Here is a 19,758-nt window from a genome sequence, read left to right on the forward strand (position 1 = left end):
TTATAGAGTGGAGGATGTGGCTCCATCCTGTCAGCTCCCAGCAGGGGCCCGCTCTGCAGAGCATTCCTCCTCTCCTCTCCTATGCTTTGATGTTGCGCTCTCCCCGGCCGGCAGATTTGCTCATCGGGGAAGGTTTCAATTACCGCCATACGCTGCTGCTGACCGCTCGGATGTTTTGCATTAGGCTTTCAGTCGCGCTTTGTTTTCTTCCATTTCTGATGGTTTTCACAGCTGGCCGAGAAATTGGTGAGAAAGTGCCTCAAAATGCGTCCAGTCTGGGGATGTCCTACCGCCATGTTACTGACATCAGCTGTATACTCCCCCAGTGTCCCCCCATGTTACTGACATCAGCTGTATACTCCCCCAGTGTCCCCCCATGTTACTGACATCAGCTGTATACCCCCCCCCCCAGTGTCCCCCCATGTTACTGACATCAGCTGCATACCCCCCAGTGTCCCCCCATGTTACTGACATCAGCTGTATACCCCCCAGTGTCCCCCCATGTTACTGACATCAGCTGTATACCCCCCCAGTGTCCCCCCATGTTACTGACATCAGCTGTATACCCCCCCAGTGTCCCCCCATGTTACTGACATCAGCTGTATACCCCACCAGTGTCCCCCCATGTTACTGACATCAGCTGTATACCCCCCAGTGTCCCCGCCATGTTACTGACATCAGCTGTATACTCCCCCAGTGTCCCCCCATGTTACTGACATCAGCTGTATACTCCCCCAGTGTCCCCCCATGTTACTGACATCAGCTGTATACCCCCCCAGTGTTCCCCCATGTTACTGACATCAGCTTTATACCCCCCCCCAGTGCCCCCCCATGTTACTGACATCAGCTGTATACCCCCCCCAGTGTCCCCCCATGTTACTGACATCAGCTGTATACTCCCCCAGTGTCCCCCCATGTTACTGACATCAGCTGTATACTCCCCCAGTGTCCCCCCATGTTACTGACATCAGCTTTATACCCCCCCCCAGTGTCCCCCCATGTTACTGACATCAGCTTTATACCCCCCCCCCAGTGTCCCCCCATGTTACTGACATCAGCTGTATACCCCCCCAGTGTCCCCCCATGTTACTGACATCAGCTGTATACTCCCCCAGTGTTCCCCCATGTTACTGACATCAGCTGTATACCCCCCCAGTGTCCCCCATGTTACTGACATCAGCTTTATACCCCCCCAGTGTCCCCCCATGTTACTGACATCAGCTGTATACCCCACCAGTGTCCCCCCATGTTACTGACATCAGCTGTATACCCCCCAGTGTCCCCCCATGTTACTGACATCAGCTGTATACCCCACCAGTGTCCCCCCATGTTACTGACATCAGCTGTATACCCCCCCAGTGTCCCCCCATGCCCCATGTTACTGACATCAGCTGTATACCCCACCAGTGTCCCCCCATGTTACTGACATCAGCTGTATACCCCCCAGTGTCCCCCCATGTTACTGACATCAGCTGTATACCCCCCAGTGTCCCCCCATGTTACTGACATCAGCTGTATACCCCCCAGTGTCCCCCCATGTTACTGACATCAGCTGTATACCCCCCCAGTGTCCCCCCATGTTACTGACATCAGCTGTATACCCCCCCAGTGTCCCCCCATGTTACTGACATCAGCTGTATACCCCCCAGTGTCCCCCCATGTTACTGACATCAGCTGTATACCCCCCCAGTGTCCCCCCATGTTACTGACATCAGCTGTATACCCCACCAGTGTCCCCATCATAGACGAAGGACTCGAACTAGAAATGTCTTCCGATCTGATCTGAGGATGTAACAAACATTAGGGTGAGTAACCACATTGGTGCCCGGGTCGGCAGGTACATACAGTGTCCCCCCCATCAGCCCCCGCTCTTCATCCTCACAGAGTGTTCTTGGTTTATCAAGAATTCTGCTGACACTACTTTTAACCCTTCACTGGCCATCTGGGGATTTTTGAGCGGATTTGTTGTGGGCACCACTTGGCTGGCGCAGTCACATGTTGGTGCCCGCTGTAACATGCCCAGGAATGTGCCCTCCTACAGGGATACACAGCACTGTACAGCAGCTACACACAGTGCATAGGAGGATGTCATCTGATATCAGTCACATATGATGTAATAGGAGGATATATCAGTGCTGGAGCGTTATAAGAGGAGCGGCTGATATCAGTCACATATGATGTAATAGGAGGATATATCAGTACTGGAGCGTTATAAGAGGAGCGGCTGATATCAGTCACATATGATGTAATAGGAGGATATATCAGTACTGGAGCGTTATAAGAGGAGCGGCTGATATCAGTCACATATGATGTAATAGGAGGTTATATCAGTACTGGAGCGTTATAAGAGGAGCGGCTGATATCAGTCACATATGATGTAATAGCAGGTTATATCAGTACTGGAGCGTTATAAGAGCAGCGGCTGATATCAGTCACATAGGATGTAATAGGAGGTTATATCAGTGCTGGAGCGTTATAAGAGGAGCGGCTGATATCAGTCACATATGATGTAATAGGAGGTTATATCAGTGCTGGAGCGTTATAAGAGGAGCGGCTGATATCAGTCACATATGATGTAATAGGAGGTTATATCAGTACTGGAGCGTTATAAGAGGAGCGGCTGATATCAGTCACATATGTTGTAATAGGAGGTTATATCAGTACTGGAGCGTTATAAGAGGAGCGGCTGATATCAGTCACATATAATGTAATAGGAGGTTATATCAGTACTGGAGCGTTATAAGAGGAGCGGCTGATATCAGTCACATAGGATGTAATAGGAGGATATATCAGTACTGGAGCGTTATAAGAGGAGCGGCTGATATCAGTCACATATGATGTAATGTCTGGAGATTATATACTTTATATTATACTTCAATGGCCATAATGGCCCCGGTGACTGCCATGGTTGGATCATGTCCTGGATGCATATGTGTTTGGTCGCAGACCGTGATTTATGATATTTTTACCGTATCCTTCTGACGTATGCAGAAAACGTGGTGGGAGTGGGGTCGGAGTCACAGACCTTCTCCAGCACTTGCTGCAGATGATCAGCGGCCACATGTCATGGCGTCACGGCTGCTGCGCGTACGGAGGAAACCTGGGCCAAAGCGACCACAGGGTGCAACAATGGAGGGATTATAGGACGGGGGCAGGGTTATTGGCACACTACAGTATTATTATTATGGGATACACCGTTAGATTGTTGCTGTTGTTGAACAATAATTACAATGTATCATTATGGACTGATGGGGGAGGGGGAGTCAGAGATCTTGCTGTGATGTGTGAACACGTCCTAATAATGTACTCAGTCCATTAGATGGTCAAAACGTAAAAATGGCGTTGACAATACTAGGGAGGGTGAGGGACTCTTTGGCCCTCCAGCTGTTGCCTTTGGCTGTCCAGGCATAATGGGAATTGTAGTTTTGCAACAGCTTGAGGGCCGAAGGTTCCCGTCCTTACTATATACTATATGTTGGCCCTTCTTCATTGCAACCTCAGCCAGTCATTTCCTGGTAACCCCCCTGACTCGGGCCGGTATAGTGATGCCCCCAGCATAACAAATAAAGTCTCAGAATGGCAGGAAGCCGGGCGGACAGGTTCGTCCACATTCCGTCGCCCGGTTACGAGGTTAGAACAATCGCTGGTGTCAGGCTCCGGTCTTTCCCTGCCGTCTTCAGTCACATTGCCAGTAGTTACCATGTTGTTGGCGGACGCTAAAACTCACCATAAACCTGACACAAAGGAAGGCCTATAGGAATTTTCATCCTGAGCTTCCTGGTTCACGGACAGAATTCCAGAACTGCAGTGACACATGACAGAGGAGAGGGAGCTGGGGTTACTGCATAACAGGCTGAAATTATGTGACATTCAGGGTCTGCAGAAAGCTGGGTGACCACCTGGCTGTATTTCGTGCAGGGATGGTAGAGAGTTTGGCCGGCGGCCATATTGCATCAGATCTACTTACAGGGCGATAATAGAATTAAGTCATTATCTGCCTGGCGCGGCCTCAGAACGTGATTTTAGGGGATTTCGTACTCCCGGATTCCAGATTTTATAGCCATCTCCATAAAAGACGTCATTATCGTTTATTCTCTGCGAATTTACAGCCGCCTGTCAGGTGTCAGCACCGTACTATGTGTGCCGCAACGAGGCACCGCCATCATCCAGGAAATGTGCACATACCTATTTAACTCAGGTGACCACCCAGCTTTCCCAGGGTCCAGAATGGCAGATCTACCTGGATATGTCGTCTCTATCTGTCCAGGTGGGTCTGCACTTCAGAGCTCCATAGTAGTAGTTGGCTGATGCGTAATTGTAGCCATATTGGTTGTCACCACCCAGCTTTTTCATCATGCAGAGTGTGAAACCTACCTGGTTAAAGGAGTACTCAAGCAATTTTTTTCTTTTCTTTCAAATCAACCGGTGTCAGAGATTTGTAATTTACTTCTATTTAAAAATCTCCAGTCTTCCAGTATTTATCAGCTGCTGTATGTGCTGCAGGAAGTGGTTTATTCTCTCCAGTCTGACACAGTGCTCTCTGCTGCCACCTCTGTCCATGTCAGGAACTGTCCAAAGCAGGAGAGGTTTTCTATGGGGATTTGCTGCTGCTCTGGACAGTTTCTGACATGGACAGATGTGGCAGCAGAGAGCACTATGTCAGACTGGAGAGAATACACCACTTCCTGCAGGGCATACAGCAGCTGATAAGTACTGGAAGACTGGAGATTTTTTTTTTTTCTGCTGGAGTGTCCCTTTAATGTAGTCACACCTGAGCAGGGCATGCGTCTCTATATATCCAGGTGGGTCTGCACTTCAGAGCTTGGTTGTTACTCAACCTTCCCAAGACGTTAAATAAAAAATCTAGCAGGTTATGTAGTTTGACTAGAGCAGGGGACGTGTCGTATGTCTTGGAGCGGCTGCCTTGTGGCTAGCTCTGTGAAACATGTGAGAGGTGTAATTGAGGAACCATTGATTCTCACCCAGCTTTCTCAGGGTCCAGACTGGCAAATATATACTTAGATGACTAGTCATGCCACAGTGGCAGAGCTATATATCCATGTGCAGTTTAGAGCTGCTGGAGCTGTAATGGCAGCCATATGGGTGGTCACCCAGCTTTCTTAAAGGGGTTATCCAGGGCTACAAAAACATGGCCACTTTCTTTCAGAGACAACACGACTCTTGTCTCCAGTTCAGGTGCGGTTTGCAATTACAGGGGTTATCCAGCGCTACAAAAACATGGCCACTTTTCCCCCTACTGTTGTCTCCAGTTCAGGTGCGGTTTCCAATTAAGCTCCATTTACTTCAATGGAACTGAGCTTCAAAACCCCACCCAAATTGGAGACAAGAGTGGGGCTGTCTCTGGTAGACAGTGGCCATGTTTTTGTAGCGCTGGATAACCCCTTTAATTGCAAACTGCACCTGAACTGGAGACAAGAGTGGGGCAAAAGTGGCCATGTTTTTGTAGTCCTTTAAGATCCAGAAAGGTAAATCTACCAGCTACCCCAAAGGGCTGAACATTGTACATCTAGCTTGTTTGAGCTGTACTGGAGGGTATGTTGGTAGTCACCCAGCTTTCACAGGCACCAGAATACCTGGTTATGTTGTCAGAGCAGGGATGGTATCGTTGCAGAGTTAGGTGGGTGTCTCCTCTGAGCTTGTGAATGTTGTGTAGGCTGTAATGGCAGCCTTCTTGCTTTCCCCAGCTTTTACAGACACTAATAGAACTATATATACCCTTTAAGTGATATTATATCCCCACTCAGTCGGACCCCAGTGGTGTGGCCAGACCCTCACACGTCCTGGTCAGTGTTCGGACTGACTACTCATCCATCATCCCGGTGACACCTCAGCTACAAAGAGGCAGCTGTGTGTAACCAGAGAGCGGGGGCCTAATACGGAGCAGACGGCGGGGCCCCCGAGTCAGGACCTCTCACCAGGGACAATCCGGAACACGTGTGCCACCACATTCATCTCCGCACCGCGCCCGTACAACAATTCCCATATAGTGTCAACTTCTAGAACTTTCTATTTGCCCTCACATATTGACACTATCCTTGTTGCCCTTAGCAACCAATCACAGATCAGCTTTCACTTTGTAAACTTCTGTGGTAAAATGAAAGCTGCGTTCTGATTGGTTGCTACAGGCGACAAGGGCAGCGTCCCTGTGATAAATGAGGCCCTGTGTCTCAGTCACCGTTTTCCAGACCTCTGCTTGCTGTCAGTGATCAGAAACTCTCATTGTGGCCCAATACCTATCCAAATACTTCTTACGGCTGAGGGTTTGTTATATCGTAGTGTTGTCTGTGTTTTTGTTTTTTACTGATTAAACATTGGGACAATACGTAAAAAAAACCATAATCTGTAAAGTTATTGCATCTCCGGGCTCCCCCGTGACCCACATTGACCAATTAGATTTCAGCTTTCAGAATCATCACAAGTAGATTGCAGGAACGCTGCCCCCCGGTGGCTGGGTAGTTGTTAGCAATCTTGCTTTTGGCTTTATGTGCAGCTACAACTCCCACCACGAGGTGGCAGCTGGGTTGCTGGGACTTGTAGTTTGGCAATATCCGGAGAGCCCAGGTTACAGATCAGCGATTCCAGGTGATAAGCGTTACATAATATATTAATGCAGGGCCCGGGGCGTGAAATCTGCATAGATCATACACAGCGTGCGCGCTCCTGGCACGCCCGGATTGTACTGTACATTGTGTATGTCCTGTGCCCGCCGCCTCACACCCAGGTCACATGTATACCGTGGGCATCTCTGCAGGTAATTACACCGATAGGTGGTAAAATTCCATCAGTCACATCACAGGTATCGCCTGCCGTGGACCCTGGATATGGTAAGAGACCTCCGCAGTATAAAGATGATGGGCAACGGATTACAGGGAAAGACTATGTAAGAATAAGCCCTCCAGCTGTTTCTAAACTACAAAGGCTGTCCGGGCATGATGGGAAATGTAGTTTTGCTGCAAACATTTTTTATCTATTTGGGGGTCATTCACCGTCAGGATTGTACGATCTTTGATCCACTCATCGATTCGCCATCCGTACAGTTGCGGCGGATGCATCCGCCGTCATGTGATCAGCTCAAACCATTCCTATTATTAGTGCTGTTTGTCTGCGGATCCCAGGATCCCGCCTCGTAGTGACATTCCTCCATATTGATGAGACTCATTACTTAATCCAGGGCAGATATTAATAGTCTGTGAGGAGGATGAGGCGGCTTCCCTCCATGTACCTGAGCCCAGGTGAGTCACAGGTGAGGCCCTGCTCATAACTCGCTCACCCACCAATCCATGTCAGTCTGTGCGAGGAACGGGAGAGACGAGAGGATGGCGGCCGCTCGCTGCTGTATCATCTACATCAGAGGTCGGTGCCTGGGATCAGCCCCAGGTTATTCTGTCTATCCTGTTACTATATTACACTACAGGGCATTGTAATGTACGGGATGTATTATACTATAACATTACATATACTTTACTAGATTACAGTATAGTACATTACGTAACATTATACTGTACTACTATGTGACATTATAGTATGTTATACTCTAGGATATTAGTATAGTTTGCGTACTGTGGGATGGTGCATTGTAAAAGAGATATTATATGACATAGATATCCGATTATACCTTGTAATAGCTCTGCTGGAAATACTGGGGGGTGCTGGGAGACTGGGAGGGTGCTGGGAGACACTGGTCTATAGGGATGTGACTGCTCTGCTGCTGAGTACTGGAGGATGCTGGGAGACACTGGTCTATAGGGATGTGACAGCTCTGCTGCTGAGTACTGGAGGATGCTGGGAGACACTGGTCTATAGGGATGTGACAGCTCTGCTGCTGAGTACTGGGGGGGGGGGTGCTGGGAGACACTGGTCTATAGGGATGTGACAGCTCTGCTGCTGAGTACTGGAGGATGCTGGGAGACACTGGTCTATAGGGATGTGACAGCTCTGCTGCTGAGTACTGGGGGGGGGGGGTGCTGGGAGACACTGGTCTATAGGGATGTGACAGCTCTGCTGCTGAGTACTGGGGGGGGGGTGCTGGGAGACACTGGTCTATAGGGATGTGACAGCTCTGCTGCTGAGTACTGGGGGGGTGCTGGGAGACACTGGTCTATAGGGATGTGACAGCTCTGCTGCTGAGTACTGGAGGATGCTGGGAGACACTGGTCTATAGGGATGTGACAGCTCTGCTGCTGAGTACTGGGGGGTGCTGGGAGACACTGGTCTATAGGGATGTGACAGCTCTGCTGCTGAGTACTGGGGGGGGGGTGCTGGGAGACAGTGGTCTATAGGGATGTGACAGCTCTGCTGCTGAGTACTGGGGGGGGGTGTTGGGAGACACTGGTCTATAGGGATGTGACAGCTCTGCTGCTGAGTACTGGGGGGGGGGGGTGCTGGGAGACACTGGTCTATAGGGATGTGACAGCTCTGCTGCTGAGTACTGGGAGGGGGGGGGGGTGCTGGAAGACACTGGTCTATAGGGATGTGACAGCTCTGCTGCTGAGTACTGGGGGGGGGGATGCTGGGAGACACTGGTCTATAGGGATGTGACAGCTCTGCTGCTGAGTACTGGGGGGGTGCTGGGAGACACTGGTCTATAGGGATGTGACAGCTCTGCTGCTGAGTACTGGAGGATGCTGGGAGACACTGGTCTATAGGGATGTGACAGCTCTGCTGCTGAGTACTGGGGGGGGGGTGCTGGGAGACACTGGTCTATAGGGATGTGACAGCTCTGCTGCTGAGTACTGGGGGGGGGGGTGCTGGGAGACACTGGTCTATAGGGATGTGACAGCTCTGCTGCTGAGTACTGGGGGGATGCTGGGAGACACTGGTCTATAGGGATGTGACAGCTCTGCTGCTGAGCACTGGGGGGGGGGTGCTGGGAGACACTGGTCTATAGGGATGTGACAGCTCTGCTGCTGAGTACTGGGGGGGGGGTGCTGGGAGACACTGGTCTATAGGGATGTGACAGCTCTGCTGCTGAGTACTGGGGGGGGGGATGCTGGGAGACACTGGTCTATAGGGATGTGACAGCTCTGCTGCTGAGTACTGGGGGGATGCTGGGAGACACTGGTCTATAGGGATGTGACAGCTCTGCTGCTGAGTACTGGAGGATGCTGGGAGACACTGGTCTATAGGGATGTGACAGCTCTGCTGCTGAGTACTGGGGGGGGGGGGTGCTGAGAGACACTGGTCTATAGGGATGTGACAGCTCTGCTGCTGAGTACTGGGAGGGGGGGGGTGCTGGGAGACACTGGTCTATAGGGATGTGACAGCTCTGCTGCTGAGTACTGGGGGGGGGGGTGCTGGGAGACACTGGTCTATAGGGATGTGACAGCTCTGCTGCTGAATACTGGGGGGGGGTGCTGGGAGACACTGGTCTATAGGGATGTGACAGCTCTGCTGCTGAGTACTGGGGGGGGGGGGTGCTGGGAGACACTGGTCTATAGGGATGTGACAGCTCTGCTGCTGAGCACTGGGGGGGGGGGTGCTGGGAGACACTGGTCTATAGGGATGTGACAGCTCTGCTGCTGAGTACTGGGGGGGTGCTGGGAGACACTGGTCTATAGTGATGTGACAGCTCTGCTGCTGAGTACTGGGGGGGGGGGGAGACACTGGTCTATAGGGATGTGACAGCTCTGCTGCTGAGTACTGGGGGGGGGGAGACACTGGTCTATAGGGATGTGACAGCTCTGCTGCTGAGTACTGGAGGGGGGGGTGCTGGGAGACACTGGTCTATAGGGATGTGACAGCTCTGCTGCTGAGTACTGGGGGAGATGCTGGGAGACACTGGTCTATAGGGATGTGACAGCTCTGCTGCTGAGTACTGGGGGGTGCTGGGAGACACTGGTCTATAGGGATGTGACAGCTCTGCTGCTGAGTACTGGGGGGGGGGTGCTGGAAGACACTGGTCTATAGGGATGTGACAGCTCTGCTGCTGAGTACTGGGGGGTGCTGGGAGACACTGGTCTATAGGGATGTGACAGCTCTGCTGCTGAGTACTGGGAGATACTGGGAGACACTGGTCTATAGGGATGTGACAGCTCTGCTGCTGAGTACTGGGAGATACTGGGAGACACTGGTCTATAGGGATGTGACAGCTCTGCTGCTGAGTACTGGGGGGGGGGTGCTGGGAGACACTGGTCTATAGGGATGTGACAGCTCTGCTGCTGAGTACTGGGAGATACTGGGAGACACTGGTCTATAGGGATGTGACAGCTCTGCTGCTGAGTACTGGAGGGGGATGCTGGGAGACACTGGTCTATAGGGATGTGACAGCTCTGCTGCTGAGTACTGGGGGGGGGGTGCTGGGAGACACTGGTCTATAGGGATGTGACAGCTCTGCTGCTGAGTACTGGGGGGTGCTGGGAGACACTGGTCTATAGGGATGTGACAGCTCTGCTGCTGAGTACTGGGAGATACTGGGAGACACTGGTCTATAGGGATGTGACAGCTCTGCTGCTGAGTACAGGGTGGGGGGTGCTGGGAGACACTGGTCTATAGGGATGTGACAGCTCTGCTGCTGAGTATTGGGGGGGGATGCTGGGAGACACTGGTCTATAGGGATGTGACAGCTCTGCTGCTGAGTACTGGGAGATACTGGGAGACACTGGTCTATAGGGATGTGACAGCTCTGCTGCTGAGTATTGGGGGGGGGATGCTGGGAGACACTGGTCTATAGGGATGTGACTGCTCTGCTGCTGAGTACTGGGAGATACTGGTCTGGAATTCCCCCCCCCCCTCTTGTCTGAGCAGCAGGATGCAGTACTTGTTCAGCACATGGGATTGTCCCCCCCCCCCCCCCACAGTCCTGGGGTGCCTTCCTGGGGCCATGTGCCGTTATTGTGCATTCCTTGCCCGGCTGACCCCGCTGAGCATGTAAGGAATCCTGCCGGGCCACACCGAGCCGGTCTGACTGAATATCTGCCACTACCGGGAAATAAAAAACATGAGACACTTCCCAAAACCAGAGACCTGACCAACTGGAACAAGACAGGAGAGCCGTAAAAAGGGATTACAGCTCTGGAATAGACTTTATGGTTCAATGCTGCAGCAGGATCACTGCTTGTTGTCACTGAATGAAAACTACCCTGACCTTATTCTTCTCACAGCTGAGGGGTTGTTACAATTGTATCCAATGTAGGCAATGCTCTGTGAGCTAAACACCCTGGACTCCAGACTGATACATTGTAACAAACAGGAGATTTGCTGATCTGCTCCTGGTGTGAGAAGGAGCTGATCCAGGTGAGAGGATCATATACAGGAGACAGGGTGCCGGCATCCTGAGGGTTAATCTACTTGCTGACTGATACAGAACGATTCCCGTAATAATCGCTGAGCGGGAGAAGGCGATACTCAGGAATCCGCCCGCGCCAGTGTGATCCACTCATGTGTCACCTGTATACGGGAATCACTGAGCAGCTGATCCACCATCATGACACCATGAGAGTAGTAGTATCTGCTGTGAAGGACAGGAAGATGCTGGTCACATTGCAGCTGCTGTATCTAAGCCTTTGTGATACTGTCTGCTGCGCCATGAATGTAATACTATCCTGTGTGATACTGCTCCTTTGAGCCTTTGTATCTAAGCCTACTATGTGTGATACTATATGCTGAGCAGTGTATCTAATCCTGTCATGGGTGATGCGGTCTAGGTACACCTCTCGTCTCTGGGATCAGTAATGGGATGATGTGTCTCTGTATCCAAGCCTACTATGTGTGATACTGTCTGCTGAGCAGTGTATCTAATCCTATGATGGGTGATCAGTGCGGGTACACCTCTCAGCACTGGGATCGGTAATAGGATGATGTGTCTCTGTATAATCTCTTTCCTGTTATAAACTCCAGATTACGGGTTACACTAATCCCTATGAATGTCGGGGAGGATTACGGTGGACGGGGCGCTGTCCTCACAGCGGATACATCCGCCACTGTCTCCAGTCTCATCCCCCGCCATCCACCAAGAAGTGTCTGAAAAGGCCAACCTAAGCAGAAGACAAACGTTCCTGGGATTGTCATCTTACTGGATCAGTCTGGAGTCCGGGCTCTAGAGCTCACAGAGTATTGTCTAGACCGGATACAGTTGTATCACTTCTCAGCTGAGAGCAGGACTAGCTATGTACAATGTATCAGTCTGGAGCTCACAGAGCATTGTCTATGCTGGATACAGCTGAGAGCAGGACTAAGTATGTACAATGCATCAGTCTGGAGCTCATAGAGCATTGTCTATGCTGGATACAGCTGGGAGCAGGACTAGCTGTGTACAATGTATCAGTCTGGAGCTCACAGAGCATTGTCTACACTGGATACAGCTGAGAGCAGGACTAGCTGTGTACAATGTATCAGTCTGGAGCTCACAGAGCATTGTCTACACTGGATACAGCTGAGTGCAGGACTAGCTGTGTACAATGTATCAGTCTGGAGCTCACAGAGCATTGTCTATACTGGATACAGCTGAGTGCAGAACTAGCTATGTACAATGTATCAGTCTGGAGCTCACAAAGCATTGTCTACACTGGATACAGCTGAGAGCAGGACTAGCTATGTACAATGTATCAGTCTGGAGCTCACAGAGCATTGTCTACACTGGATACAGCTGAGAGCAGGACTAGCTATGTACAGTGGATCAGTCTGGAGTCCAGGCCGTAGAGCTCACAGAGCATTGTCTAGACCGGATACAGTTGTATCACTGTACATGTCAGAAACTGTCCAGAGCAGCAGCAAATCCCCATAGCACTGTGTCTCACTGGAAAGAATACAGCACTTCCTGCAGGACATACAGCAGCTGATAAGTACTGGACGACTGGAGATTTTTAAATAAAAGTAAATTAGAAAAACAATTTTGCTGGAGTACCCCTTTAAGAAACTAAAGTTTATTAGAAGTTTTCATTTATAACATTTTTTTACATAAAACTGTAAAACATCTTTAGAAATCCTGGACGATATGTTCTGTTATGCCTTATCACTGTAAACCTTACATATAGCTGTATACCTTACATATAGCTGTATACCTTACAACAGTGCATTCTCATATACCTGTATACCTTACATATAGCTGTATACCTTACATCAGTGCATTCTCATATACCTGTATACCTTACATATAGCTGTATACCTTACATCAGTGCATTCTCATATACCTGTATACCTTACATATAGCTGTATACCTTACATATAGCTGTATACCTTACATATAGCTGTATACCTTACAACAGTGCGTTCTCATATACCTGTATACCTTACATATAGCTGTATACCTTACATATAGCTGTATACCTTACATCAGTGCATTCTCATATACCTGTATACCTTACATATAGCTGTATACCTTACATATAGCTGTATACCTTACATATAGCTGTATACCTTACAACAGTGCGTTCTCATATACCTGTATACCTTACATATAGCTGTATACCTTACATCAGTGCATTCTCATATACCTGTATACCTTACATATAGCTGTATACCTTACATCAGTGCATTCTCATATACCTGTATACCTTACATATAGCTGTATACCTTACATCAGTGCATTCTCATATACCTGTATACCTTACATATAGCTGTATACTATACATATAGCTGTATACCTTACATATAGCTGTATACCTTACATCAGTGCATTCTCATATACCTGTATACCTTACATATAGCTGTATACCTTACATATAGCTGTATACCTTACAGCAGTGCATTCTCATATACTTGTATACCTTACATATACCTCTATACCTTACATATAGCTGTATACCTTACATATAGCTGTGTACCTTACATCAGTGCATTTTCATATACCTGTATACCTTACATATAGCTCTATACCTTACATATAGCTGTATACCTTACAACAGTGCATTCTCATATACCTGTATACCTTACATATAGCTGTATACCTTACATCAGTGCATTCTCATATACCTGTATACCTTACATATAGCTGTATACCTTACAGCAGTGCATTCTCATATACCTGTATACCTTACATATAGCTGTATACCTTACATATAGCTGTATACCATACATATAGCTGTATACCTTACATATAGCTGTATAACTTACATCAGTGCATTCTCATATACCTGTATACCTTACATATAGCTGTATACCTTACAGCAGTGCATTCTCATATACCTGTATACCTTACATATAGCTGTATACCTTACAGCAGTGCATTCTCATATACCTGTATACCTTACATATAGCTGTATACCTTACATATAGCTGTGTACCTTACAGCAGTGCATTCTCATATACCTGTATACCTTACATATAGCTGTATACCTTACAGCAGTGCATTCTCATATACCTGTATACCTTACATATAGCTGTATACCTTACATCAGTGCATTCTCATATACTTGTATACCTTACATATACCTCTATACCTTACATATAGCTGTATACCTTACATATAGCTGTGTACCTTACATCAGTGCATTCTCATATACCTGTGTACCTTACATATAGCTGTATACCTTACAACAGTGCATTCTCATATACCTGTATACCTTACATATAGCTGTATACCTTACATATAGCTGTATACCTTACATATAGCTGTATAACTTACATCAGTGCATTCTCATATACCTGTATACCTTACATATAGCTGTATACCTTACATATAGCTGTATACCTTACATCAGTGCATTCTCATATACCTGTATACCTTACATATAGCTGTATACCTTACATATAGCTATATACCTTACATCAGTGCATTCTCATATACCTGTATACCTTACATATAGCTGTATAACTTACATCAGTGCATTCTCATATACCTGTATACCTTACATATAGCTGTATACCTTACATATAGCTGTATACCTTACATCAGTGCATTCTCATATACTTGTATACCTTACATATACCTGTATACCTTACATATAGCTGTATACCTTACATATAGCTGTGTACCTTACATCAGTGCATTCTCATATACCTGTATACCTTACATATAGCTGTATACCTTACATATAGCTGTGTACCTTACATCAGTGCATTCTCATATAGCTGTATACCTTACATCAGTGCATTCTCATATACCTGTATACCTTACATATAGCTGTATACCTTACAGCAGTGCATTCTCATATACCTGTATACCTTACATATAGCTGTGTACCTTACATCAGTGCATTCTCATATACCTGTGTACCTTACATATAGCTGTATACCTTACAACAGTGCATTCTCATATACCTGTATACCTTACATATAGCTGTATACCATACATATAGCTGTATCCCTTACAACAGTGCATTCTCATATACCTGTATACCTTACATATAGCTGTATACCTTACATATAGCTGTATACCTTACATATAGCTGTATAACTTACATCAGTGCATTCTCATATACCTGTATACCTTACATATAGCTGTATACCATACATATAGCTGTATACCTTACATATAGCTGTATAACTTACATCAGTGCATTCTCATATACCTGTATACCTTACATATAGCTGTATACCTTACAGCAGTGCATTCTCATATACCTGTATACCTTACATATAGCTGTATACCTTACAGCAGTGCATTCTCATATACCTGTATACCTTACATATAGCTGTATACCTTACAGCAGTGCATTCTCATATACCTGTATACCTTACATATAGCTGTATACCTTACATCAGTGCATTCTCATATACTTGTATACCTTACATATACCTCTATACCTTACATATAGCTGTATACCTTACATATAGCTGTGTACCTTACATCAGTGCATTCTCATATACCTGTGTACCTTACATATAGCTGTATACCTTACAACAGTGCATTCTCATATACCTGTATACCTTACATATAGCTGTATACCATACATATAGCTGTATCCCTTACAACAGTGCATTCTCATATACCTGTATACCTTACATATAGCTGTATACCTTACATATAGCTGTATACCTTAAATATAGCTGTATAACTTACATCAGTGCATTCTCATATACCTGTATACCTTACATATAGCTGTATACCTTACATATAGCTGTATACCTTACATCAGTGCATTCTCATATACCTGTATACCATACATATAGCTGTATACCTTACATATAGCTGTATACCTTACAGCAGTGCATTCTCATATACCTGTATACCTTACATATAGCTGTATACCTTACAGCAGTGCATTCTCATATACCTGTATACCTTACATATAGCTGTATACCTTACATATAGCTGTGTACCTTACAGCAGTGCATTCTCATATACCTGTATACCTTACATATAGCTGTATACCTTACAGCAGTGCATTCTCATATACCTGTATACCTTACATATAGCTGTATACCTTACATCAGTGCATTCTCATATACTTGTATACCTTACATATACCTCTATACCTTACATATAGCTGTATACCTTACATATAGCTGTGTACCTTACATCAGTGCATTCTCATATACCTGTGTACCTTACATATAGCTGTATACCTTACAACAGTGCATTCTCATATACCTGTATACCTTACATATAGCTGTATACCTTACATATAGCTGTATACCTTACATATAGCTGTATAACTTACATCAGTGCATTCTCATATACCTGTATACCTTACATATAGCTGTATACCTTACATATAGCTGTATACCTTACATCAGTGCATTCTCATATACCTGTATACCTTACATATAGCTGTATACCTTACATATAGCTGTATACCTTACATCAGTGCATTCTCATATACTTGTATACCTTACATATACCGGTATACCTTACATATAGCTGTATACCTTACATATAGCTGTGTACCTTACATCAGTGCATTCTCATATACCTGTATACCTTACATATAGCTGTATACCTTACATATAGCTGTGTACCTTACATCAGTGCATTCTCATATACCTGTATACCTTACATATAGCTGTATACCTTACATCAGTGCATTCTCATATACCTGTATACCTTACATATAGCTGTATACCTTACAGCAGTGCATTCTCATATACCTGTATACCTTACATATAGCTGTGTACCTTACATCAGTGCATTCTCATATACCTGTGTACCTTACATATAGCTGTATACCTTACAACAGTGCATTCTCATATACCTGTATACCTTACATATAGCTGTATACCATACATATAGCTGTATCCCTTACAACAGTGCATTCTCATATAGCTGTATACCTTACATATAGCTGTATACCTTACATATAGCTGTATACCTTACATATAGCTGTATAACTTACATCAGTGCATTCTCATATACCTGTATACCTTACATATAGCTGTATACCATACATATAGCTGTATACCTTACATATAGCTGTATAACTTACATCAGTGCATTCTCATATACCTGTATACCTTACATATAGCTGTATACCTTACAGCAGTGCATTCTCATATACCTGTATACCTTACATATAGCTGTATACCTTACAGCAGTGCATTCTCATATACCTGTATACCTTACATATAGCTGTATACCTTACAGCAGTGCATTCTCATATACCTGTATACCTTACATATAGCTGTATACCTTACATCAGTGCATTCTCATATACTTGTATACCTTACATATACCTCTATACCTTACATATAGCTGTATACCTTACATATAGCTGTGTACCTTACATCAGTGCATTCTCATATACCTGTGTACCTTACATATAGCTGTATACCTTACAACAGTGCATTCTCATATACCTGTATACCTTACATATAGCTGTATACCATACATATAGCTGTATCCCTTACAACAGTGCATTCTCATATACCTGTATACCTTACATATAGCTGTATACCTTACATATAGCTGTATACCTTAAATATAGCTGTATAACTTACATCAGTGCATTCTCATATACCTGTATACCTTACATATAGCTGTATACCTTACATATAGCTGTATACCTTACATCAGTGCATTCTCATATACCTGTATACCTTACATATAGCTGTATACCTTACATATAGCTGTATACCTTACATCAGTGCATTCTCATATACCTGTATACCTTACATATAGCTGTATAACTTACATCAGTGCATTCTCATATACCTGTATACCTTACATATAGCTGTATACCTTACATATAGCTGTATACCTTACATCAGTGCATTCTCATATACTTGTATACCTTACATATACCTGTATACCTTACATATAGCTGTATACCTTACATATAGCTGTGTACCTTACATCAGTGCATTCTCATATACCTGTATACCTTACATATAGCTGTATACCTTACATCAGTGCATTCTCATATACCTGTATACCTTACATATAGCTGTATACCTTACATCAGTGCATTCTCATATACTTGTATACCTTACATATACCTCTATACCTTACATATAGCTGTATACTTTACATATAGCTGTGTACCTTACATCAGTGCATTCTCATATACCTGTGTACCTTACGTATAGCTGTATACCTTACAACAGTGCATTCTCATATACCTGTATACCTTACATATAGCTGTATACCATACATATAGCTGTATCCCTTACAACAGTGCATTCTCATATACCTGTATACCTTACATATAGCTGTATACCTTACATATAGCTGTATACCTTACATATAGCTGTATAACTTACATCAGTGCATTCTCATATACCTGTATACCTTACATATAGCTGTATACCTTACATATAGCTGTATACCTTACATCAGTGCATTCTCATATACCTGTATACCTTACATATACCTGTATACCTTACATATAGCTGTATACCTTACATATAGCTGTATACCTTACATCAGTGCATTCTCATATACCTGTATACCTTACATATAGCTGTATAACTTACATCAGTGCATTCTCATATACCTGTATACCTTACATATAGCTGTATAACTTACATCAGTGCATTCTCATATACCTGTATACCTTACATATAGCTGTATACCTTACATATAGCTGTATACCTTACATCAGTGCATTCTCATATACCTGTATACCTTACATATAGCTGTATACCTTACATACAGCTGTATACCTTACATATAGCTGTATACCTTACATCAGTGCATTCTCATATACCTGTATACCTTACATATAGCTGTATACCTTACAGCAGTGCATTCTAATATACCTGTATACCTTACATATAGCTGTATACTATACATATAGTTGTATCCCTTACATCAGTGCATTCTCATTTATCTGTAAACCGTGTATATATAGCTGTATACCTTACTTATAGCTGTATATCTACATATAGCTGTATAACTTACATCAGTTCATTCTCATATACCTGTGTACCTTACATATAGCTGTATACCTTACATCAGTGCATTCTCATATACCTGTATACCTTACATATAGCTGTATACCTTACATATAGCTGTATACCATACATATAGCTCTATCCCTTACATCAGTGCATTCTCATATACCTGTATACCTTACATATAGCTGTATACTATACATATAGCTGTATACCTTACATCAGTGCATTCTCATATACCTGTATACCTTACATATAGCTGTATACCTTACATCAGTGCATTCTCATATACCTTTATACCTTACATATAGCTGTATACCTTACAGCAGTGCATTCTCATATACCTGTATACCTTACATATAGCTGTATACTATACATATAGCTGTATACCTTACATATAGCTGTATACCTTACATCAGTGCATTCTCATATACCTGTATACCTTACATATAGCTGTATACTATACATATAGCTGTATACCTTACATCAGTGCATTCTCATATACCTGTATACCTTACATATAGCTGTATA

The 19,758-nt window shown here is 45.0% G+C and overlaps 1 protein-coding gene across 9 annotated transcripts in view; it reads left to right on the forward strand.

Annotated features, from left to right (window-relative positions):
• Positions 1-19,758, forward strand: part of KALRN (kalirin RhoGEF kinase) — a 237,598-nt gene that overhangs the window by 179,135 nt on the left and 38,705 nt on the right. The window contains exon 1 of one of the 9 annotated variants that reach the window (XM_069982475.1): positions 7,302-7,374. The exons of the other annotated variants lie outside the window; for them this stretch is intronic. Within the exon in view, the coding sequence (XP_069838576.1) occupies positions 7,302-7,374 (73 nt within the window). Of the gene's footprint in view, positions 1-7,301; positions 7,375-19,758 lie in introns of those variants that run through there. 9 annotated transcript variants of the gene reach the window in all.

This window comes from Dendropsophus ebraccatus, chromosome 9 (assembly GCF_027789765.1).
Source record: "Dendropsophus ebraccatus isolate aDenEbr1 chromosome 9, aDenEbr1.pat, whole genome shotgun sequence".
NCBI lineage: Eukaryota > Metazoa > Chordata > Amphibia > Anura > Hylidae > Dendropsophus > Dendropsophus ebraccatus.